Source organism: Haemaphysalis longicornis, unplaced genomic scaffold, assembly GCF_048455015.1.
Source record: "Haemaphysalis longicornis isolate Haplotype H1 unplaced genomic scaffold, Haemaphysalis longicornis Haplotype H1 scaffold_6, whole genome shotgun sequence".
Taxonomy (NCBI): Eukaryota; Metazoa; Arthropoda; class Arachnida; order Ixodida; family Ixodidae; genus Haemaphysalis; species Haemaphysalis longicornis.
In genome coordinates, this window is record NW_027526407.1 from 211,806,193 (window position 1) to 211,831,854 (window position 25,662).

Consider the following 25,662-nt stretch of genomic DNA (forward strand, 5'->3'; position numbering starts at 1 on the left):
AAATAGATAAGGGACGGGAAGGTGGTCGGTAGATAACTGCAACCGCGAAAGCTTTGCCGGCGACTGCTAAACACTCATAGTCATCAGTGATCGCAGTTTATTCGGTAATGACACGATACGAGATACCGTCAGCGATATAAAGCGCTAGGCCCCGCCTCTTTTCCTACGCCGAAATATAGCCTCAGAGCAATAACGATCAAACTGTACGACATCATTTTTATTGCTAAACCAGGTTTCCGTAAAAGCTAATACATCAAAATTATGCTTCAGCTCTTTCATGTACAAAGAAACTTCCACATATTTGTTTCGCAAGCTTTGCGGGTTTAGGCAAAAAATAGACACTGAATTCTGTTGACACCTTATTCGAGCAAGAATACGACAAAAAGAAACAGCATCATGATAACTGCATGACATTTCAGCCATGAGGGAGGCGGTGCCCGGTTTCCCATGGGGGGATTCAAACGATTTTATTTAGGTCATCTTCCGATTCGATGTGGATGGTACGGTCGCCCTGCATCTTTTTGACGAGTACCTTGCCATTGTTTTGCCACGCAAACTGATAGGATCGTTCGAGCGCGTTTGTTTTAGCCATCCATAGAAGATTTTTGTTCTTGTTGTACGGTGTCAAGTTGTCGAAAAAACGGAGGCCAGGTTCCTTGATTTTCAGTAGCGGTCTCTGGCCAGCCCATTTTTCTTTTGTGTACCTGGATTCGGACCGAACAAGAACAATTGGGACTTTGCCTGGCTTCGATGGTAGTCTATGTATGGCTTCAACTTCTCGGGCGGTGACATCAGCAATGTTTAGCTTGCGGCCAACGCTGTTCAGTTTGGAGAGCAAGTTCTCGCTTTCGGTATGTTCCAGACCATGAATCTCTAGGTTACGATTGTGACTGTATTGTTTAAGATCGTTTAGTTCCCTTTTCAGCTCTTTCAGTTCTTGCGTTGGAGCGCTATATTCTACATTTTCTACTCTGGCCTTCAGGTCAGCAATCTCTTTTGACTGTGAGTCAACCGCTCACAACAAGGTGTCGTAGTTAGCAGACAAATTCTCAACCGCAGTTTCAACGTTTCTAACAGTTTCTTTGATTGACATCAGTTCGTTCATCTGGCTCACTAGTGGCAGAAGCGCAGCGATCCTTCGGTTGATTACTGCCAGCTTATTAGATATGTCCACTGCTTTTTCCTGATTTGACTTTCCAGATTTCTGGCCATTCCTTAGTTTAGCGCCTTTGTAGGTAGCGCACAGCCATGTCGTTCCGATATCAGGTTTGGACCGAACCGTCGCCTCTGCCACCCCTGAGCAGCGTGAGGAGCGTCAGTCATGTAAAAGTGATTTATGAAGCTTCACACTAGCACACCACGGTGTCGTCTACTGTGTCACTTCGACGCTTGCGGAAACTATCTCATCTACCCCCGTGCGCCCGTTCTGCAGCTCGCAAACTGCCGACTATACGAACAAAACTGCCGCCGCCTATCTTCAAGGATACCATTCTATACATGCCTGGGAGTGGCTTCGGCCGATTTGAATTCGCCGTCAGCCCGTCATGTCATGTAACGTGAGACATTTCTTGGCAGATCGGCTCCATTTGAGTGTATATGATTCGTAAATTAAAAACAAACAAGCGTGCGAAAGATTTTACGAAGTGTTGCGGAAAACTAGGTGCTTGTTTACGTGAGATGTTATACTCACTGAACCCTTTTTCGTTTGAGTGAGAAATGAAACAGGTGCCACGTAATAATAATGATGATAATAATAATATTTGCTCAATAAGATGTTTTTCTACAGGCGGACAAGGCGAAGCAAAATGGTACAAGTTTTCCATTGATGCATGCTACTTCCATCACTAAAACACGCAATCCAAATCTTTTAACGATAAGATATAGTGCACCCAGATGCACTCCTGTTGATGATTTGCAAGACACATTACAGATGCTCGATGGATCAGCGAAGATACAATTTTTTACGTCTAATTGTACTTCCACTCTTACATGTCCCACGTATATACCTGCGCAGAGGAGAAGGAGGAGAAGGAAAAGAAGGAGAAGGAGGAGAACGAGGAGAGAAGGAGGAGAGAAGAAGGAGAGAAGGAGGAGAAGGAGAAATAATGAAGGAAAATTCCTTCATGCGAGCCTTACGTGCTGCTGTCTGGGCACCAGCCTCGTTTGGGGGGTGGTGGTGGTAAAAAACATTTTTTATTGAGCAGCCAAGGGAGCTGGAAAAGGACGTGGTCAGCCTCCTACGTCCAGGAGGCCGCGAGCCTGCGCCGAATCCAGGGCTCGTTGCACCAGGGCGATTTGATGCTCCGGCGCCGAGCTGGTCAGCGCAGACTCCCACTGCTCAAGGGAGGGGGAGTGAATGGGGTGGGGGTGGTGGGGACATGAATACACAAGGTGGTAGGTTGTGAGAGGGATGTCACATTGTGGGCAGTTGTGGGGGAAAATGGACGGAGATATGTGGGAGAGGATAGTGTGGTTGTAGAAGGTTTCTATTTGTAGACGCCGATATATGTGAGCTTGGTGGTTGGAGAGACTGTGGTGTGGAGGAGGGTATGTTCTTCTGATGTGTGTGTAGTGCGCGAGGAGGGAGCTGTAGGTAGAGTCCAGCGGAGTTAGGATTTCATGGTTAGAGATGAGGCGCCCGGCGGTCTCGGTCCTTGCGGTTGGGAGTGCCTGGGGGGTTAAAAAAATATTCTGCCCTTTCCTGTAGGCCTTCGCGAATGAAGGGAAACGGCCGCTTCAGTTCGCGCCCAGTTTCGGCTGAAATGGCTGCGCTTTTCCCCAGAAGCTGTCTGTCTATAAAAACCACCTTCGAAGCGCCTTGTACTAACGTATATATGCGCATTCTCAAGCCGCGATGGCCCTGTCGTGTATTTGTGCAAGGCAAAGCCCACCAAGGATATATGTCTCTTCTCATAGGTAAATAAATTGCACTGGACGTATAAATTAGTTATTCCATCTCATCAGTTAAAGAGACACTGAAGTGATATGTAAACATTGCGGGATTACTAGCGCAAATTGTAGTCCGGAGTCCCCAGGCCATGTTTCGACCACTCTAGGCGCGTTTACGCGATTTTATTTAGTAGAAAAACTAATTCGAAAACGCTGTCCTCCTCTCTTTACGCTCGCCCATTTTCTGTGCCGTTTTCGTGTGACGTCAGGAGGGGATGAGCTGGCAATTGGCTGCGCCACGGCTGCGCTACTGCACGGCTCCCCGGCGGACAGAGTCAGTCGGCCCAGCGTTTCGTCCGCCGGCCGCCGGCGGGTCGTCGCAATCAAGGAGGTTAAAAAAAAATTGCTTGGTCGCAATTCGTTCGCTTAGTTGAAACGAAGCCAGGACACGTTTGTGAATGGAAGAATGTGCCTTTCTTTACTTGGTTTGTTTGTACACTGTATCTAGCTCCAAGTCAAGGTCGCTTCACACAAGCGCTGCACATGCGACGCTTCGCTGACTGGTACGCCAGTAGGAAAATATAAGGCCTCTTGAAGGCGGGAGAAGAGTCAGCAAAGTCAATATAGGTACTAAGCAAATAAAATCAACTGATATTTTTACCGTACAGCGTAAAACTAGGGCGCGGGAAGCACTTTTTTGCGCTGGGCGAACAAGCACAGCGGTCAGCAGCACGACTACGCATCTGCGAACGCTTTTCCGTCTACGAAATGCAATTGCTAGACGTGAGCTACTGTGGAAACTCGGGCGACGCTTACTGCACGATCGCAGTACAACAAATAGTCACCTAAGCGGCTTGAAATGCCAAAACTAAATAAAAGTGTAAAACGGTCGTACAATATATATCCTATATTAGCAAGGCATTCGCTTCCCGCTCCGTGGCCTAGCTGTCTGGGGCGCTAGGAATTCACCGCAAATGTTTTGCGAGTCACGAGTTTGAATCCCCGCGGGTACGTGTTTTTTTTTTTTGTAAGTTAACTTTTTTGTTTTCCGCCGATGTTTTCTATATTGAGTTCACCTTTTTTGGGGCCGCAACGTTCATGGCTACACGAACTAGTTCACAAAACGCGCGCAGGCTGGCACTGGCGCGCTAGCGTGTTCTCGTTGGCGTGCTGTTGCCATAAGCACCGACTGCTTGCAGGCAGTGGGCACAGGCCAGAATGAACAGACCCTTGGCCTGGTGTGAACACGCTTTTTACGATACAGGCATGAGGGAGGCAAGCTCCAAATGAGGGGGAAAAGCGCATGACATTTGGGCGTCTGCGGGTACGCGGAGGGCGTTCATGCACTGCGTAGGTCTCGGCTAGTGAATGCTACGACTACAAGCCGTCCTGGGAGGCTTATCTCGTGCATTTTACAGCCGACAACATGGCAGAAGCGCGGTACGATGATTACTGAGATATTGAGAATGCCCATCCAACAAAGCCATTGGTTATGTTTTACAGAACCGAAACCGAAACCGAAACTTGTGTGATTGCTAACCTTGGGCATCGTCCAATCACGGCGCCCCTCCTCCCAACGTCACAGCCTTAGTTGGTGCGGCCGCCGCAAACCGCGCATGGTAGTTTTTCTTCTTTCGCGCTTTGTAAAATGATTACCGATTTGTCAACCGGATAAACGATGAAAAGTGTGCTAATTTGAGCCAGTCTACGCAGTGCAAGCAAAAACGGGAGCTTGACAAATTCACTTCAGTGTCCCTTTAAATCATAGTGGACGATCGCTGCTAGATATTCACTCTAGAAGGTGTATCAAATTGCTTAGCATGGAACTGCCACCATTAACTAGAGTAGAATATTCAGACTTAATATGTACGGCATCTTGCATTCATCCAGATAGCCGAAAATAAATTGTACTCTGATTTTTTATTTGTGACAGTTACATCTGCACGTATCGATTCAGCCACAACCACCTGGAGACTTCCTTCAGCTGCATACATCCGTTAGAAGGAAGCAATAATGAACCATCCGCCTTGCAGTCCAATACGTGCGGCACAGCCTTCCTATTTATGCCAACGTCAAGGTAGAGATGACGGGCCTGACCTTGTCGAATTTCCATGCTTTTATTCCAGCGGGCTCACAGCATCAAGAACGATGACGAAGTTGCATTACCAGAGGTGGGCTCCAGCAATGCTGTAGCTGATTATGAAACTTTCGACTAAGGCTGTAGCTGATGATGAAAGTTTCGGCTAAGTCACCAGCATGCTCATTTTCATAAGAAATAATGGGGCATGATAATGCCATCTGCCTTTGTGTATCATGTACTTAACACCACAGAACATATTCTCTGTTGCAATTCCGACAAGGAAACAAAGACAAATTTCACATTGATAGCCATGCCCTCTCATTCTTCATCAGGTTATGTTTGAGACATGTAAAGTTATTTGTGCAAGCTGAGCCCAATAAAATCCTGTACACATGCATCCCTGCACTACTTTCCATACGTACAGCACATAAAGTACATTACTGTTTGGCTGCGAGAACAAGCAAAAACACAGAAAATGCAATGGGCCCATATCTACTAGCAATTCTCATCAAACTTTATTTCCCCACCAGAAACCCCACCAGGCCTTCAGGGAAGCTTGTAATGCTAACAGCGAGTCTAAGATGAAGTAGTGTTCCGATTGAAAGAAAGGAAGAAACAGTAGAAGATAGGTAGGGAGGTTGCTCAAGGAAAGAATGAGAAGAACTGTCTGGTTGGCTGTGCTGCCCATGGAAATGGGAATGGGGAGCTTGAAAGAGAAAGAACCGGTGTAAAATAGAGCACAGAATATTGATGAGAAAATTAAAAAACATGGCGTGGAAATGGCAAGTACAAAGGCAACACCACGGTAAAAAAAAGAAATCGCATAAAAATAAGCTGGAAAAATGATAAAATTGGCAAACGCAGGATGCTGCACGCTGGTAACGTCCCACAGAATCTGTGTGTTTTTCATCCTATACACTTCAATCTGCTTCTTCAAGAAGAGAATTGATTTCAGTGCTTCCGTTGCACCGCGTTTACAACTGAAATATGACGGATCTGCTGTGTACTCGATGTAAGGACTGTACATAGCTTTTATTTTAGGAGCGAAGCTTCTGTTGCTCGGGGCCTGTCCCGGCCGTACACGGCAGATTGATGATGATCGTGGCAGGATCCCCCTAGGGATTGGCCAATCAAAGATTGGCCGAAGAGGTCAAAACGTTCAACGCGTTCGTAGCATACGCGGACGCCTCGCTCCCCAAACATGGAACCAGAGCGACGGTGGTCGTCACCACCATCGACAGACTGGTCACCAGTGCGTCAATCAGGACGACGAACCCGTCCGAAGCCGAAGAATTGGCCGTGGCCCTCGCCCTCGCACAACTGGGAGCGAAGACACTGGTCACGGACTACAAGATGGCCTACGCAAGCTACCGCAAGGGGAGCGTCTCTCTTGCCACACTAGCGCTTCTGTTCAGACGCAGGCCACCGAGCCATAGAGCTCGTGTGGGTGCCGGCTCACTCGCAGGTGGAAGGTAACGAACTCGCCGACCACTACGCCCGAGAACTGACTAACCGGGGCGAGGACGAGCCGGGACTACCGTGCCCCGTCACGAGCTGCAGAGACATCACTGAGCTATACAGGGAAGCCAGGTGTAGGTTCCCCGGACCTCACCGGCACCTCAACAGGAACCAACAGACGATCGTACGCCGAGTACAGGCGGGGTCGCTGGCGCATCCCGTCCTCTTACACAAAATGTACCCGGAGGAGCGCGATATCAAGTGCCCGTTCTGCAAGAGCAAGGAAGGCACCCTGGCACACGTCATAGCCGAGTGCACTCGCCTCAAGAACCCCCCCCCCCCCCCTCACCTCTTCCACCCAACTTCCGCAACCCCAAACACCGGGAGCGATGGGAGACTGTTATCCAGCCCCGACCTGACGACCCAACTCGCGCTGGCCGTCAGGGGCCAGGAGCTGCAGGATGCATACGGGACCCGCGAAGAAGGTTCCACCCCATCTGGTGCCTGCGTGCACTACACACTTAGTGGGCTCTATTAAAGTTGATTCTCTCGCTCTCTCTCTTCCCAACAAGGAGGAGATGAAGAAGAAGAGGTTGTCGTTCGTCGCCTGCGAGCTGAAGACACGTACCGGGGGTACGCAAGACAAGACGCTCTGTAGAAGGCGACGGCCAAGGTGGCTAAAATGCCACACACCGAAGCCGCCAACTTACCCATAGAAATTGTCATCATCCCAAAAAAGCCCTACATATTCACCACAAACATCAACGTCGTCGATGGGCTTGTCAACGTAGCAGTGGAAAGCTTTACGTGTCGAGTCATTACATGATGTGTGGACGAATGTTTCACGGTTTTACCGATAAGCAATTTAGCTTCGCCCCTCTCATCATCATTCACTTCGTGGAGATGGCGGCATTTTTTTTCCTGAAGTGGAACTGCTCCTTTCTGGCAGGCTCTTGTGCCAAACTGACTCATAGAATTGCACTTGTTTTGTTCATTTTCTGATCATTTATACTGACTTTATTTGTACTAGTTTATTTCGTTCTTCTGCTCTTCTCAACTGCGAAAAATTGTTATATTCCTTCTTCCAAAAGGTTTTTGGCTCCTACCCCGTCTTTTTAGTGTCTTTAAAGCTTTAAACCTGCCATGGCTTTGCTAGAGCAAGTGAGTTCCCCACATTATTTCTCTCTTCACTCATTGTGAGACAGGGGGGTGTGGAATTTTAAGGGCAAAGAGCCCTGCGGTTATGCTAATAATCACTTGCACTACTTCCTTGGTGTTTGTGTGTATTCAAAGCAATAGTTACCACCAATCCAGACGCTTTCCTGATAAAGGCGAAAAGCAAAAACACCCGTGTGAACGAGATTTCGGCACACGTTAAAGATCTCCGTGTAATCAAAATTAATCCGGAGCCCTCCACTACAGCGCGCCTCATCACCTGTGCTGCGTCGGCGCGTTAAACCCTCCAATCAATCAATCAATCAATCAATCAATCAATCAATCAATCAATCAATCAATCAATCAATCAATCAATCAATCAATCAATCAATCAATCAATCAATCAATCAATCAATCAATCAACCACCAAATCAGAATGACACTGCATGTTTTGCATGATACTCTTCTAGTCACTGGTTTGCTTTTCTTGAGATTTTGTTTCTATTGAATAGATTAATTGCGACCTTATGAGACCTGGCAACATTAATAATATATGTTATGTGATGTCCCCAAGCATACCACCAATGCCCAATCTCCTAAGCTTGCCTAGAAAACGGAAAAATCTCTTGAGTGAGTTTCTCGATGCACAAAACATAGTAATATTAGATTTGGGTATTTTATGGTTATTGAATCTAAGCTAATACAAGGGACACTACCTAAAAGCATTTCAATTGGGGACAAAAAGTTGACAAGTGCAGTTAAACTTTCAAGGGTGGATCGGTCACCGACGTCGCCTCGCTCCATGCAATGATCCGATGAGATGACGACTCGCTGGCTCGTTGGCCGACGGCATATTGCCGACGACGGTCTACTCCAAATTAACTCCAAATGTACAGTAGGTACAATTTATTTACATTAGGTATTTACAACTCATGGCTCGTGATCGTAAACAAGAGGTCGGTCGGTCAAGGCCCGCGTCGAGCGGGAGCTCACCACTCTCCTCTCCTCTCTCTGCCCATCTGTTCCTCCGCCCCCTCCAACATCAAACACCTCGGTTTTACCAACATTTACAAGTGTAAATGTGCCAACATAATGTAAATGTGCCAACATAAATGTTGGTACATAAATGTACCAACATTTACACCTCGGTTTAAACCAAACCCCGCCACACAAGGGACGTTACAACTTGAAAGTAAGGATGGCTCATTATTAGCCCACACAAGGCCACTGATTGGCCATCGTGACAAACAAAGCAAGGTGGGTTCAGAATAGTCGCGTGACCTACCTTTCTCACTCTCCCAAAGGTATTCGGCAAAACACAAATATAACAGAAATGAACACCAACAACTAAAAGCAGACCCAACTCCGGGAATCGGCTCTCGGGCGACACGTCTTAAAGTATTGTCATACCGTGCACGCCTATGTTTGTGCTCCGCGCCTCCAGAATTCCTTTCCGTTGTTAACACGTGGAGCGCCTGGTCGCCTATCTATTGATCAACTCCAGCCGCCGCGTCACCAGTTTCAGGCGCGTGACGAACGGAAACTTCGCCGAGTAACTTTGAGCAGTGCACCTGTCATAGACTGAACGTCTGGTGACCAAAGTTTGACCCCTTGACCGACCCTCAACTCCCGTCCGGTTCCGGGATTCTCGTGGCGGCAATCCTTCTTCAAAAGCTTACATCGCTGTTAGCTATTATGGAGCTCCGGGCCCGCTCGTCGGGTGGACACAAAAACACGGCGAATAACGAAGAAGCGTCTGCGCTTTCTCCTTACGCCCCTCGCGCCCAACTCAGCCCGGCCGGCGGGGAAACAAACACAATACAGGTAAACAAGGTAACCCCATCGGAAGATATCTATTTGCCGGGCGGTTTTAATTAAGAAGTGAAGGGCCCGAACTTAACACCTCCCCACCAAGAATGTTGTCCGTACGTACAACATGAACTCTGGCTGTGGGCTATAAAAACCCAATATACGAAACAACAAAGAAAATCCCTCGTAGCAATCGCTAACAGCGTGGACCACGAAACAACCCGAACGCGTTTTGCCTGTCTCAAAATCCCGATCTCAAAATAAACTGGCTATTCCCCCTCGTGTTCAAAATCCCTCCTCTTATATGCACATCTTAGCAATTGCCCCCTCTCGTGTGCCCTCGACTTCCTCCCTCTTCTCAGCGAAAACGACGGTTGGGTCGGCTTTTGTTGCCGCCAAGACGAACCAAAGGGCAGTGGCTGCCGCGGGGCGCACAGCCTACAATGCGTGCGCGGCGACATGCAATGAGTGCTCCGCTTCTATAACTGGTGGGGGATCCTTAGCAATGAGCCCGTATTTAGGCCGCGTCGTCAACGTGTAAGTTCCATGATATTATAGATTGATTGTACGGTTTAACGCACCGACGCAACGCGGGCGATGAGGCGCGCCGTAGTGGAAGTCCCCGGATTAATTTGCACCGCCTGGAGATCTTCAACGTGCGCCGAAATCTCGTACACACGGGAGTTCAGGTTTTCGCCTCCATCAGAAAAGCGGCCGCCACGGCCTCCATGCTATTGTAGAAAACCTGACTACCCCTTCTCTTTACCGAGCCTAACACTGACGACCCGGCCGGACCGAAGCATTTAAATGTCGCCACAAAAGGCAGACCCTTTATTCTTCTGCTATAGTTCTTTTTTATTTACTTGCAGCAGGGCTGCACGACCACCTTCGCCCACCAGGCGGAGCGATTTCGCACAATGCCACGCGGGGCTCCCCTGCTCGTTCCGGGAACACTGAAAGGGCCGCTCCCCTCTCCAGCTCGAGGAGAGGGCTTTCGCCGCATGGGGAGGCGCAAAACGTGTGAAGAAAGACGGGGATGGCGGACACTGGGATTTTGAGGCAACGGGGAAACGGGGCGGGGAAACTGCGACGGGGGAAATCCGCAATCTCGGTCTTTCTTCACACGTGTTGCGCCCAAGGAGGTTGTATACAAGCTTCTTGGGCGAAACCCTCCCTTCGAGCTGGAGAGGCGAGCGGCCCTTTTAGTGGGAACGAGCAGGGGAGCCCCGCCTGGCATTGTTCGAAAAGGATATACAACAACCAACTCATTATCCCCACGAAAAGCGGTGTGGCTTCCGCCAACTCAAACATTCAATGAAACCGAACTCCATCATATCCAGATTCCAGCGCACATTTGTGTTTCCTCTATTCTTGAAATAATCGCCGGGCCCCAGTATCGCGCATTTCATAATCGCGCTGTAGCTTCAGCGCTAGAAACCACTAATATTTGAAATGCACACATTTTTGTAAGTTCTTGGTGCACGCGCAGCGATACATACGCGGCGGCCAATGGCTTTCACTCCCTGTGGGACTTGCTGCTGCCGACGTGCTGAACCGTCCCCAATTCAGCCATTAGACGCGTGTCGAGGCTATTGCCGCAAGTGTTGGCCAGACTGTTCGTTTCCTGGGGTGGCTTACTAAAATGAGTTTACCCAATGTGGTGAAGTGATAGAGTTGAATAAGGCTGCAGGTGGGCTAGTTGGTGGAAGCGGGTGAATTTATTACTCCGTGACGTGAATTCGTCCTCCCGTCATATGCAGTTTCCTTTGACCGTTTCAATTTTAAACTGCTTGAGAAAATACGGTGCAAATCCAACGGCGTCATTCCTGACTGGCGGGCGTTGCAGCCCTTTACCGAAGCACATATTATTTCTCTGCATGCACACTTGCAACCAAATGTATACAATCCCGCAAGGGCACACTCGCTTAAGTGCATTAAGCGGCCGCAGTGGGTTACACTCCCGGTGCACAGGCCGCACCAAAAAGGGAATTGAATGAACATAAGCTGACGGATGTAAGTTCACAGGTAAATCCTCCAGGCTTCACATTGTTCTTTGCGGAAGCCGACGATGTCTGTGACGTTGTCGTAGTCGAGGTACACGGAGACGGGACTGTCGCGTGTGTACCTCGGCCATTGCTTGTCGTCTGGTAGCTCCGGAACCCTGTTTCAGGCAAGCAAAGAAACAATGGAATGTTTGAGAGGAACTAGGTAAGCATTTTGTTCATAGCTTGTAAGGGATCAGCGTGAAATACTAAGCATAAAACATGAATTGGAAAAAGTGGCTCGTCATAAAGAATATCAATGTTTAGTTGGTTAATGTCATCGTTAGGAATAGCAGTTTGGTCTTTTGTTACTAGTCTATTCCCCAGCACAGCATTCACATAAGGTAAGTGTCCACGATACAATCAGCGTTGTGGTGGCTTCGTTCGTCTTTCCCCAGTAGTCGTCGTTTCTGCCGCTTGTGCTTGGCCTTGTATGCATCACCAAGTTGCCAAAAATTGGCAGTATTTGTTGTTGCGTAACTCATGGTGTAATGAGGCATGTGCGAGTATGGAAGTATTGCAACCGCTTTTATAGTTACGATCCTAACCATAATAATTTTTTTCTGAACGATACATAATCTAACGAAGACAATTTCTACAAGAGAGAAGGCCTATTGGGTGCACGGAGGTCCAGGTCTTTTTTTACTTTTTTACAGTCGCGCCCTTGTGCACCCTCAAAACTGCAAGGCATTCGGGAATAAAAGACTTCATTTCACAAATTTTCTGATTTTTCTGGAAGCAAGGTCCATGATTGTCGTCAGTAATGCGGCCCATGTGGCCCCGATGCCAGCTACTCTTGAACTCCCTGCTACTGCTGTTTGACTTCATTCAGCTCATTTTCGCAAAGTGCAGCCTATACATACGAACAGACTTTTTATCATTAGGGTATTTGCGTTAAGCGGCATCAAATATTCCTTCCTGGACTTTCCTAAAGCCGTGACAACTTTTCCCTTGCCCCTCGATACATAAACGAAGACGGTACGTACATTGAGAGAAATGCCTTTTGCTGCGTAAGCATTTTTAAAGCGAAACTTGAGGGTCCTCACTGACACCATTGCACGCCAATACGCCCGCCCTGCAGAAAAGCCAACTTTATCTGACGAAGATGATGAATTGTCCTGCGTGAAATGAAAGAAAAAAAAGTGCTCCCCATTGCCACAATTGAACCTGGGTGTCTCGTCTTATGAAGCTGGCGTTTATTCGATTGCTCCATTTACACTATTTTTCCTTTAATACAAGTATTCTACCGAATACAGAAACACAGCACAAATTATTTACATGAGCAACTCAAGCGACGAGCCACCAACCTATGGGGGCTGATGTTGTCTCTCTAAAATTCCCGAAGTGTAGTCAAGTGTTCTATCCTTGACAGTCACTCAGGATCACATGCCTTGCGTTTCTTCACTTGAAACTACTCGGATATGAAATTACGAAAACATTGCCGCGCAGGGCTGCCGTCCACATCACCGTGGGGCCAGACCATGCGTGAGGACCGCATGCTATGCAAGGCAAACAACATAACGACATCCAGAGGTGACCCCTCTTGCGCCGTGGCTCGGTGGTATGAGGTGCGCGCCGACCAATGGATCATGTTTTGATCAAATGTTCCAAGCACAGGCCATGATTCTTTCGCATAAGCATATTTAACCATGTTGAAAGGCAAAAAATAAAACAAGTGCAGACAAAATTATGGCACCTACATAAAGAAGGGAAAGGCAGAAATGAAGTGGTCAATCCAGACACGTTGTTTGCTGAAATTTCAGGCGCGTCCGTATGTGGACTGCGCTTGGAGTCGTGGCTCCGTTTTTGAGTTCCTCTTGGAACAGATACTCAAGCCAAAAGGCTGTCAAATATTATAGCACTAAACGTACCTAAACTTGGCCTGTTGAAAAAAACAAATCAAATCCTAATTATTATAATTGTGTTCACAGTATTTGGAATTGTATTGCTTTGAAAAGCCTTACGCACTACTTTACTTGCCCCAAGAAGCGCCCTACTACGCTCTCCAGGCTTGGCAGCGTCACACAACAGGGCCCTTCGATTTACAGTCGCGGACTCACCGCGGATAGCCCTTGGGTAGTGCGAGGAATCCCCGAAGCCTTAGGGATACAGGGGACTGCTTCTCGGGGAGTCAAAGACTGTAAATTGAAGAGCCCCACTTTGTATGAAACCGACAAATATACGACCGCCCCGGGTGATCCTATAGAATTGTATACCCCACCGGTCGTCCTAAAGTCGGCTTTTTTGAAGCTGAAAAGCAAGTTGAAGCTTCGAAAGCACTTTATTTAGACCTTTAAATGGACACTAAACTTTAAAAAATAGTATGGCAAACGGTCCTCGCGTCACACTGATTAAGCGTACAGCTGTTCTTCGGGGTGAAATCACGGAACCGATTTCGAACGTCGCGAGCCTCGCCTGGCCCGCTCGGTCTGACACGCTATTTTAAGGCCCCGAGCTCGGCACTACCCGCCCTGTCGTTCCCAAGGTGAGAAGTTTAACTATTTTCCTCTAGACCCCGTGTGCAACAAAAACGCCCGCAAATTGTTATTCTTGATAATATAATTTAATAAATTTGGTCAAACGTTTGGTTACGTTTAGTAACTTGGTTACGTTTTTGGTTACGTTTGGTTACGTTTAGTATACTACGCTGATAGTTACACAGAAGCCCGCATACAGGCATAAAGAGATTTCCAGCGCTGCGTACAGTGGACCAAAACCCGCTGGAGAACGCAGTACTTTGCCTATCAGTTTACCAGGTTTTAACAAAAATATTGGGACAGCCGCTTCGTGTTGATCGCTATAACGTCGCCTGCTAAAACAGTGTTTCCTCTCCCCGTCTCCGTAGCTAGCGTCACAATCTACCGTAATTACCCGATTCTAACGCGCACCTTTTTTCCGGAAGAATAGGTCGAAAAATCGCATGCGCGTTAGAATCGGATACGAAACCGAAACTGCCGAATCAGCTGAAATTTCGTCTCGCCCATCGCCATCTCAAGATGGCGCCAAAGCTTTTAGCAATAATTTTTCGGACGCAGGAAGCATAGGCGCGCAGGCTTTTCTATCGGCGTTCACACAAATCGTCAAATCGTTCCACTTGCGCACTTGATAACAGCAATGGCAGCAGCGGCTCTCACGCGTTCAAAACGAGTGGTCGGCTGAAGCGTGCGCCTCTGGAGAAGTTCGCAGGATGGGCGTGCGAGGCGTGGGCCACGATCCCATCGATCATGGTTGAACGTTCGTTGTGAAGTGTGGCATCGCGAACGCGCTTCATGGCACCAAGGACAAGATGTTGTGGTCAGCGGAGAGCGACGAGGAGGGAGATGGGTGAGATTACTTCGAGAAATAAATCGCCCGTTTATCTCCCATTCTTTTTTCTTGCTCACAAAGTTCCGTGCGCGTTACAATCGGAAGTGCAAGTTTTTCCGGGTTTTTTTTTTTGCCAGGAAAATAGGGTGCGCGTTAGAATCGGGGGCGCGCTAGAATCGGGTAATTACGGTAATTGTTGTTTCTAGGGCCGACGCAAACCTCTCTCCATCCACTCGTACAACACGGTTGTGGCCGCGTGTCTCAATCTCTTTTTTTCCTCATTTGTGCACGCCGATGTGTTCCCAGGAATTTCGCGGCTCGGGTACCCCCGGGGAAACACGTGCCAGTGGCGCCGGACGTACACGCGACTGCAGTTGACTGGAAAAGAAATCCCGCAAACACAAAAGATTCGGTTTTATACTCCAACAGATGAGCCCGTAAAATCATGCTGAGATGTGAATGGAAATTACAAAAGCTACCCGGCTAGTTTGAAAACAGTGGAAATAATCCCCAGCCTGAGAAAATAGCGAGAGTTACGCGGTAACTTTGTCCGGAACTTATCTGCGGCATTATGGAAGGGGCTACCAGAGCCAGTGAGAGAGCTGTAGGACAATACCAATAAGCTCAATCTGCTTTAATTGTCGTCAGCCTATGTACGCGCACTGCAGGGTAAACGTCTCTCCTATTATTCTCCAGTTATCCCGGTCCTGTGCTCACTGTGTCCACTTTATACACGCAAACTCCTTGATCTCACCTGCCCATCTAACCTTCTGCCGCCATCTGCCATCCTTGCCTTCTCTAGGAATCCACTCAGTTACCCTTAATGACCAACGGTTATCTTACCTTCGCTTTTACATGCCCTGCCAACGACAATTTCTTGTTCTTAATTTGTACTAATATTACACGCGTTCGTTCCCTGACCCAGACTGCTCTCTTCATCTTCCGTTCCATTGCTGGCTGAGTAGTCCTCAATTTAAGTTGAACTCCTTTAATGAGCCTCCAAGTTTCTGTTTCTGCCCTGTAGGTGGGTACTGGTAAGATGCAGCTGTCAACACTTTCTTCTTCAGGGACAATGGTAGGCTGCAACTCATTATCTGAGAATGCCTGCCCAATGCACTCCACCCTACTCTTATTCTTCTAATCATCTCTGCCTCCTGGTTGGGACCCGCATTCACAACTTGGCCTCAGTAGAGATATTCGCTTACCACTTCCACGGCCTCGCCACCTATCTCAAACCGGTGTGCTCTCCCGAGGTTATTCATCCTTACTTTAGTTTTCTGCATAGGAATTTTCAGGCACACGATTCCACTCTGCTTGTCCAGTGCGGTGAGCATGCTCTGCAATTCGCTCGCCGAGTTACCTATAGCATGGCAACGTACTCAGCAAAACTGAGGTTACTGAGGCATTATTCATTATCCCTTACGACCACCTGTTCCCGATGATGATGATGATGATTGATGATGATTCCTATTGGTTTCCCCTTTGAAGCGGGGTGATGACATGTCCTCTTACCAAAAAGGACTAATATAACCATATTTTACACTCTTGGTTTAATACTAGCGCTGCTTAGGGCAGGCAATAACGCTTATTAGGCCCGAAATACTTTCTTTTCCCTGTTACAGGTGGTAACTGTCCTAGGCAATATTCCCCTCTCTGCTCTTCGTCCACCAGCATTCTAATCTTCTTTTCGTCCCCTCGACAGCCCTGAAGTTAACTTCCTCTATGATACCCTTAAATCCTAGGGCTTCCGAAAGCCCAATACTCCCTTCATGTAGATTTGGATGGATACCCTCACATTCTAACACTATGTGCCACATAGTTTCTGTTTCTTTTCTGCAGACCACACATACCACATAATTTTGTGAATACTTCCTCACAAAACTCTTAGTTCGCAGGCAACCTGCTCTAGCCTCAAAAAGCAAAGCAATGCCGCCCTGGGAATTATCGTAGAAATTTTCCTTTCTGATGTTCATTTTCTTAGCCCTGTACATCTCTAACGACGTTTTAGCTTCCATTTTTTCCCTCCATTTATTCGTTTCAATCTGCCTTGCCTCTTTTTTGGTTACCTTGGCTGTTTTGGATTCCCCACTGTTCTTTCCGTATTTCATCGTTAGCCTTCTAGTCTTTCTTATCCACTGCGTGTCCACGCTTTTCAAGTATAGGTACCTAAAAACCTTAGCTGCCCACCTTCGTTGATCCATTGCCCTCAACCTCATCTCAAAGCATATTTTACTCTGAGCATATTTTACAAAGCATATTTTACAAAGCATATATTTTCTTTTTTACTCTAACTTCAAACTACGCGCAGCCCATATCTCCCTGAACTGCTTCGTTAGTTGTTTTTCCATGCGCGCCTAAGGCCAAACGTCCTACCGTTCTCTGGTTTACTTCAAGGCCTGATAGAACGTCTAATTTTAAGCAGAGTACAGCATTCACAAACGTGAGACCCGGAATTATTACTCCTTTCCACATTCCTCTCACTACTTCATATTTGTTATACCCCCACAGAGCTCTATGCTTCATTATAGCTGCGTTTCGCTTTCCCTTAACCTTAAGTTGCTCCTCGTGAGTACTTAAGTAGTTATTCCCTTCGTTTATCCACACTCCCAAATATTTATATTCCTTCACTCTAGGTAATTCGCCTTGCTGGATAGACACTACGTCGGTGGTAGCGTCATTGAAAACCATTATTCCTGATTTTTCTGCACTGAAATTTAACCCGAGGTCAGTGGCTTCCGGGCCGCAAATATTTATTAGCCGCTGCATATCGGTTTGGTTATCAGCTAAAAGAACAATGTCGTCTGCGTATACCATTCCCGGAATACGCTGTTGTACCACTGCGCCTTGCAGCATATGGGTTAGGCTAAACCCTACTTGACTTTCTTCCAGTTTCTTTTCTAACCCTGCTATGTAAAGCATGAACAGTATTGGGCTCAAAGGGCATCCCTGTTTCAGTCCCTGATGGATGTTGACCTGCTGTGCGCATTTCTGTCCTTCCCAAGTAAGGTGCACTCTATTGTCTTTATAGATTGCTATAAGGAACTGTACTAACTCGTCATCTAATCCCTGGAGTTTCAGAATTCCCCACAGCCGTGAATTCACCACAGCCGATCCAATGTTCTCAATCCTTTTTGTGAACATGCTGTGAATAACATTCGAGGGATTGTGTCTCCTTGTCTGACGCCCTTCCTTATAAAGGATGATGATGGTAGCTGTGGACCCATTGTAGATATCCTCTAGGATTGTTACGTAATGCTCGCCTACACGCTGGTTCCGCAATGCCTGAATGGCTGCTAGGGTTTCGACCGAGTCAAATGCTTTCCCGTAAGTTTTGATGGCTATATATAGGGGTTGAGTGTACTCCGCGCACTTCTATATCACCTGATTCATCGTGTGAATAGGGTCCATTGCTGAATAGAATTTACAAAACCGTACTAGTTCGTTAGATTGACTGAAATCAAAGGCGGCACATATTCTGTTAGTGACTACCTTGGTAAGCACCTTGAAGATTAATGACAGCTAGCTGATCGGCCTATAATCTTTCAAGTCCTTCAAGGCAGCTTTGCTATGGATTAGGGTGATGTTAGCGTTCTTCCAAGATTCCCGTACGTCCGCGGTCACTAGGCATTGCGTGTACAGGTTTGCCAGTTTTTCTACTACAATTGGCCCGCCATCCTTCGACAGGTCTGCTGTTATCTGATCCTCACCGGGTTCTTTACCCCCGTGCATTTTTTCAATGCATTTAATTCTTCTGTATTCACTGGTGAAATTTAAATCACATCCGAACAACTTTCTCGTTCGGTATAATCTTGGTTGTCGCGGCTATAGAACTCCTCTAAACAAATCTCTATAGAACTCCCGGGCTACTGTAACTACTTTTTCCCTATTTGTGATGCCTTTATCCCTCTTTGCGAGGCATTCCCTTGCTTGTTTTTAAGTGCATACACCTGATTTTTGCTCATGCCTAGACGGCTTTTCATTGCTTTCAGGCTACCCCCGTTCTTTACAGCAAGCTCAATCCTTTCCATATCATACTTCCGTACGTGAGCTGTTTTTCGCTTATTGACTTTGGAAGCACCGCTGTTTCTATTGATGCCGTTTCTTTATTAAATCTTTCATCTCCTGGGAACATTTACCAGCATCCTCTCTACCGATCGTACCTCCGACTTCCACTGCACACTCTGCGGCAATGCGTGTAAGATTCTCGCGTGTAAGATTGTCGCGTGTACAATAATGCGTGTGAGATTAAAGCTGTCGTAAAGCAGAGTTTACCTTAGCTTACGCTGTCGTAAACTGTGCTTCCACTATCGTAAACTCTGTCGTAAACCCTGTCGTAAACTCTGCTTTTTCGGTTAGAGCTGAATATCGGTTCTGCAGGGCGATCCCGAATTCTTCAAGTTTCGGACTTACTGTAGCTCACTGTTCGGCTCCTTTCGTGCTAGCTTGTTGCGGTTCCTCCTCAAATGTAGCCTACTTCAACATCTTACCATACCACTACACGTCACCCTTCCGAGCACTTCCACACCCTGCACGACGCCAGGGTTATCGCAAAGTACGAAGAATTTTTTCTTTTCTATGATCCCCATTCGGGTTCCTCCACGTCAGCTTCCGGCTCTCCCGCTTGAAGAAGAAGGCATTTATGATGCGTACATTATTCCGTTCGGCGAACTCTACTGATAAGTCCTCTCTGTTATTTCTACAGCCCAGACCATAGTTCCCAGCTGCTTGACTCCATCCTGTTTCTTGCATACTTTAGCATTGAGGTTTCCCATAACTACGGTACAGTGTGTTTTGACTTTAGCCATTGCCGATTCCACATCTTCATAGAAGCGTTCAACTAGCTGGTCGCCGTGGTTATATATACGCACGTAGCCCTGTACTACCCTGTACTACCTCTTAATAAGCCTAATTACAACACCGGTTACCCTTTCGTCAATGCTGTAGTATTCGCCTATGTTGCCAGCTATGCTTTTATTGACTAGATATTCGACTCCCAGTTCTCTTCTGTCTACTAGACCACGGTGACATTGGAAGTGTCCATTTTTCAGCACTGTAACGGCTTCACCTGTCCTATTAACCTCACAAGACCCTATGACATTCCATTTAATGCCCTCTGATTCCTCGAACAGCACATCTGGGCTCGCCTCGTTAAATAAAGTTATCTTGTTAAATGTTGCCAGGTTAATGTTTCAGTGGCGGTGTGCCCAGATCCAGGTATTCTTAGAACCTTCTGCTGCGTCACAGGCCTGACCGCCTCTACGCCACCGCTGCACCCATTCTGTTCTGGCCTAAATGAAGGCACGTATCCAAGCTAATGGCAGTTCTTTGTGGGAGCCCATTCTGCTTAAGTTATCTTGTTAAATGTTGCCAGGTTAATGTTTCAGTGGCGGCGTGTCCAGATCCAGGTATTCTTAGAACCTTCTGCTGCGTCACAGGTCTGACCGCGTCTACGCCACCGCTGCACCCATTCTGTTCTGGCCTAAATGAAGGCATGTATCCAAGCTGATGGCAGTTCGTTGTGGGAGCCCATTCTGCTTTGGCCTCTCACAAAGAACTGCCATCAATTTGGATACATGCCTTGATTTCATGGTGTAACCTTGAGGGTAAGGAGCGCGACAGACCGGCCTCTGAGACCATTGCAGTGATTAAAACCATCCGCGCAGCCATAACCGCGGAACCATGACGCCTGTATTGTTATTGGTGGCTCTTCTTTTGCTACTACTATGACGCCCACCGAGCACTTGCCGTCCTTGCGGTTGGTATGTGGGACTTTATATTAGAAGAAATGTGGTACTTATATCGCGCTATCCCTCGATTTCTTTCGGCGCATGTGGTCGGCATTAGTCGGGTGGTGTACGACCACCCAGAAAGTTTATATTTTATTTCGCAATGGTGAGCCGAAAAAATAGTGGCGAGGCACTGTTACCTCTGAAGATAAGTGACCTAAAAATAAGTTCAAATTTCGCGGTTACTTACCCAGTTGTCGCAAAGGTACGCAGCAAATGCAGCACCATGCGTGACACCACTTCATCCTCCGTGGTGAAGCTTGCTTTGTTGACGACCGGAGTGCCGAAGAAGTAGCTTAACTCGAAAGCGTGCGGCGTCTTCATCCACGAGGGAAGTGTGGTTTTTGAAGACATGTGCCCGAAGACGTACGAATAGACCGACTCACCCCTGCTCGAATGGTGCTCAGCAGCCACGTGCATGGGGCAGTTGAAGACCGCGTCCGAAAGATAGTCCATGTACTGTCGCCTTAACGAGAAAATGTCTGGTGCAACACTCACGTATTTGCGTACCATGTCTTTGGCTTCGCCCTTAAGCCACGCGGAGACGATGCTGTGCAAGGAGCTCTCAGCGACGTTTCTTTCTAGGTGGTCCACGTCGTCCGGAAGTAGCTCCTCTCGCATCGGAATAATTAGTGACAAAGCTCCCTCGTCTTCTGCGACCCCCAGAAGGAGGTCGACGGCGTTGAAGAAACCCTTTTCAATGGCAACTCTTGGTACCCTGGGGAGAAATTCGTTGTGAAATGTGGGCAGGAAAGGGAAAAGTTTTGCGCGGAGTGCCTCGCTTGTGGCCAGAACGATTTCATCAGCGCTCCTTGTGCGCAAGCACTCGATGACGCCCTCCGGGTGGGAAGCCAAGCTCCGGTCGCCCCCCGCGCACCCCACGATGGTTGCTACTGCGTCGCCTTTGGTGATACTCTCGTGAGCGGAGTCAACGAAGTCCGGGGTCTGCAGGGTTCCGCTCATCAAAACTGCTCTCGAAAACAGACCGCGACTGAGCGGAGATAGTAAGTGCGAATGGACGCTCATAGCACCAGCACTATGGCCAAAGATTGTGACCCGAGATGGGTCACCGCCGAACTCTGCGATGTTCTCCTGTATCCATCGCAGGGCCAAGTTTTGGTCGAGCAGACCCATGTTTCCGGGTGCCTGTGGTGATTCGGCATTCAGGAATCCCAGGGCTCCTACTCGGTAGTTGAACGAGACGACGACGAGACCTGTAGTAGCTGCGATGATGGTCCCCGTGTAGTTGTCATAACTTGCAGTGCCGAAGTTAAACCCGCCGCCATGGATCCACGCCAGGACGGGTACGTGGCCTTCTGGTCGGGAAGTGGGACTCCAGACATTCAGGTGCAGGCAGTCTTCGGTGTACTCGATGTCGCCCGTCATTATGGGGGTCATGATCACCTGCGTGAAAACATGGCGGCGGAATTCAGCATTAACCCTACATTTTACAACACTCCCTGCCTGCAGACAGAATATCGGCCAAGAACAAATAACTGTAGCCTAATGGGGTGGAGGTTTGGGAGAGTTGCCATCCCACGCTGTACAGGGCCGTCCACGCTAGGTGCGAACACAGCGCAGCGTGGCCTCGCTCCGCGGAGCGCCAGCGCACAATCCGCGGCCGCGCATCGAAGCTAAGCGGCGCAGGCGCACAAGGGATTGGAGGCGGGGCTTCGTGCCGTCTGCTAGCGCGGGAGAGCACCATGGCTGCTTTGCTGTGAAGCACGCCTAACTGTAGGCATGCCTGTAGCGTCTAAGCGCGCCGCGACGGCGTTGTGGGAAAGCGCACTTTCCTTACTGCGGCGCGTTGTGTAGTTTCTGCGTACGAGAACTCACAGCTTCCGCTTTTCAGTTCCGCGGTGCCGGTTAAATGCAAATATTGTTGCAAAGATTTCAGGACTGGCTTGGTTTGGTTCAATAAGGACGCTGTATAGAACGGCATCGTATAATTTCGGCCGCTAGGATTTATTTAATGCTCACTGGCATTACGCAGAACATAATTGTCTGTGCATTTCGCCTCCGTGGAATTTTGGGCACAGCGGCTGGGTTGCGATCTGTCGAATTTCTTCCCTATGTGTATTGGTTTTTTTCACACCTATGAATATCGCGCATCGTCGAGATGATTCAAGCAGTCGCTCAGCCAGAAAGTCTCACCCCCAGCACAATCGTCTACTCTATGGTGGAGTCCTGGACTGGTCCCACTCTAGTGTGCTAAATTGTAATGCACACGTCATTGGTTGCGCGCCTTACATGGCTAGTTATTATGAGACAGCGGCCCTTTCTTTGTTTGCACCTGTACGCACCCTCCTTTCTCGTAAGACCCGTACTTACTCGCAATGGGCCTACGTGAGCAATGAAGCTGTGGTCACCAGTTTCATGCTACACAATTGTGAAACACCTTCTCCGTTCTTTAGGTCCACAACCTCTGCATTCTTCTATTTAGTATCCCCACACACATAGCCTAGCTAAACGCCACGAACAGAAAAATCACCAATATGTTCAATACACTTTCAATATGCTTAACAATGCATGCAATGCCTTACAATAAACAAACACTTGCATTGTGGACTCGGCATATTTCTGATTTCTTTTCACATTTACGATATTTCTTGTCGATTTCCATGAGCTCGTTGATCATACTTGAAATCACATCGAGCAATCCGGGAGCGTCTTCGAGCAAGACCGAGCATGTGAATACTCCGATCAAAAAAAAAATATTCCGGAACCTAGCACTCACGCGCAAGACTTCAATGTTGAAGCTGTGGTAAGTGAGCTTTGCTGGACGCAGCTAAGCTTTAAAGGAGCCATGAAGAGAAAACACAAGTTTGGTTCATTCAAGAGACTGTCTCGTTAGAATCATACTGACACCACTTTTAACGTAAACTTCGCTCAAATAAGCTACATAATTAGGAAAAACGGGAATCGTCATGCGACCCACCAGCTCATTTCCCGCAACTGAACCATGATGTCACATGAGCTAAGCTTTGCGATTGGCGGAGGCTGGCAGAAGCAGAGGCAAATTAGGTAGAGCTTACAAACTAGACGAACGAGCGGTTTGCGCTTAAATTTAGGGCACATTCTTTACAAAGCAATAAGAATGATGGGACAAACAGTGGAAATTACGAAAGGACATGTAAACATAGAAGTACTGATGCGTTCTGCTGTTCGTACTGCGCACAGCATGCTTGGTTTAGCTGCACAGCACTACGGGGCTTGGGGTTGTCTCAGACGACACTGGCCGATTGACGCAAGCAACGGTGTCTTACGTGACCCCATTTGTCGAGCGAGCACTGTTTCAGGGAACGAATATTTTCTTCCAGAACAAAAACAAGCCAGGTTTAAATGCGGGCAAAAACAAACCAAACGCTTGCCACGGTATGGTGGCGCCATCTAGGTTCGGGTAACGTAAAGAAACGCGGGAACAAACCAACACCGCTGTACAGGGTGGAGACAACCTTTGAACGGTCCCGTGCCGCCGCAATTGGGCCAACGGGCTCAACGCGTTATTCTTTTCGTTTCCCACGAGACCTAGCAACGCGAAACAGACAATATGATTCAAACTTCTTCAGTAAACCGCGTTGCGGCGATAATTTTAGCGCGGTTTTGACACAATGACACAATGGCGGCGAGCGAGCAACCGAAAATGGCGGCGCCAGCGTATACGGGTCTCTACCCTGTACGGCGGATGCGTGAATGAAGGTACTCTAGGCTGCAGAGCGGTCGGTTCCTGTGATGTCATTTGGGACCACGAAAACGCACGATTGAGCGGGAAAATGAAAATGTTAACCTAAATTGTTTAATTTCTGAGTGAATAAAGCACCGTTTGTATCCGGACAAGCGCTGGGGGCACTATAAAACACGAAATCTTTCGAATAAAACCAACTTGCATTTTCTCTTCATGGCTCCTTTAATATCATTGTTTATTTTCATGGTTGCAGTACTAGTAATCGTCGTCACATGCATCAAACCAGTCGTCGTCTTTGTCGAAACGAGTGGTGGATTGAAAGTCGTCCTCTGCATTGTAGTCCTCAGCCAGCTCTTCGTCATCGACTCGAGACGCGGTTGCAGGATCTGTAAGTCGTCTCGGGAAGTATTGGCACACTCGTAACCACGTCTCCAATTATCCACAATGCCTTTCAGAGAATGTGTCGGTCGCGGTGACCTCTACCAAGCAGGATGTTTTTTTTTTAATTTTAGCATTGGACTGTAGCATTAACGCTGAAGTTTTCTTACATGCGTGGTAGGGATTGATGACAGCGCTGGTGGTTCCTTTTTTTTTTTGCTATAGCCACTGCGCGAGCCGGGGACTCGGCGTTTTCTGCAAGGTATGCGCTCAAGAGTGCTCGGCATGTTCTCGAAGTTTTTGCCAATTTTTGTATTCGGGCTAAATCCACTGCGCGTGCCGGGGATGCTCGGAAGTTGCCGCAAGCACGCACCCACGAGCCTTCAAAATTTTCTGTCTTTTTTTGCTGCAACGGCGGTCTTACGGCCAGTAACATCTCCGTTAAAAAATCAACCGGCCGGACGGCATATTCGGGCATAAGGCCATCTGGTTTAGAGAGCACACGCAGAAAATACAGCTTTGCTCCCTTACCATCTTTAATTCTAGGGTGCGGTTAAATCCTGAAAAACCCGCCAGGTCTTGACCTGGCCCGCCGCGGTGGCTCAGTGGTTGGGGTGGTTGGCTATACTGAGCCGGGAGGCCCATGTCCGATCCCAGTAGCAGGTGCCGCTTTCAAAAGAGGCGAAATGCAAGAACGCGCGTTTGCGTGGTATCAGTGCAAGGTAAAGTTCCTTGGGTGGTTATTCGGAGCACTTCTCGGCGGCGTTTTCGCAGCAAGAGTCGTTTTTTGGCGCTAATCGCGCTAACCCCTATAACCCGAGCCAAACTAGTTCTGAAGTGTCTTCAACCTTGAAAAATACTTGCATTTAACCGGCACCGCGGAACTGAAAAGGGGAAGCGTGAGTTCTCGTGCGCAGAAACTACACAACGCGCCGCAGTAAGGAAAGTGCGCTTTCCCGCAATTCCGTCGCGGCGCGCTTATACGCTACAAGGGTGCCTACAGTAAGGCGTGCTTCACAGCAAAGCAGCCACGGCGCTCTCCCGCGCTAGCAGACGACACGAAGCCCCGCCTCC

General features: G+C 48.0%; 1 protein-coding gene across 2 annotated transcripts in view; it reads right to left on the minus strand.

The window, feature by feature from the left end:
* Positions 1–11,087: 11,087 nt before the first annotated feature.
* LOC144141347 (acetylcholinesterase-like) overlaps positions 11,088–25,662 on the minus strand; it is a 53,278-nt gene continuing 38,703 nt past the window's right edge. For both annotated transcript variants that reach the window (XM_077672946.1, XM_077672947.1), the window contains 2 exons: positions 20,716–21,929; positions 11,088–11,552 (listed from right to left, as the gene is read on the minus strand). In XM_077672946.1, the coding sequence (XP_077529072.1) occupies positions 11,411–11,552; positions 20,716–21,929 (1,356 nt within the window). In that variant the 3' untranslated portion in view covers positions 11,088–11,410. The remainder of the gene's footprint in view (positions 11,553–20,715; positions 21,930–25,662) is intronic.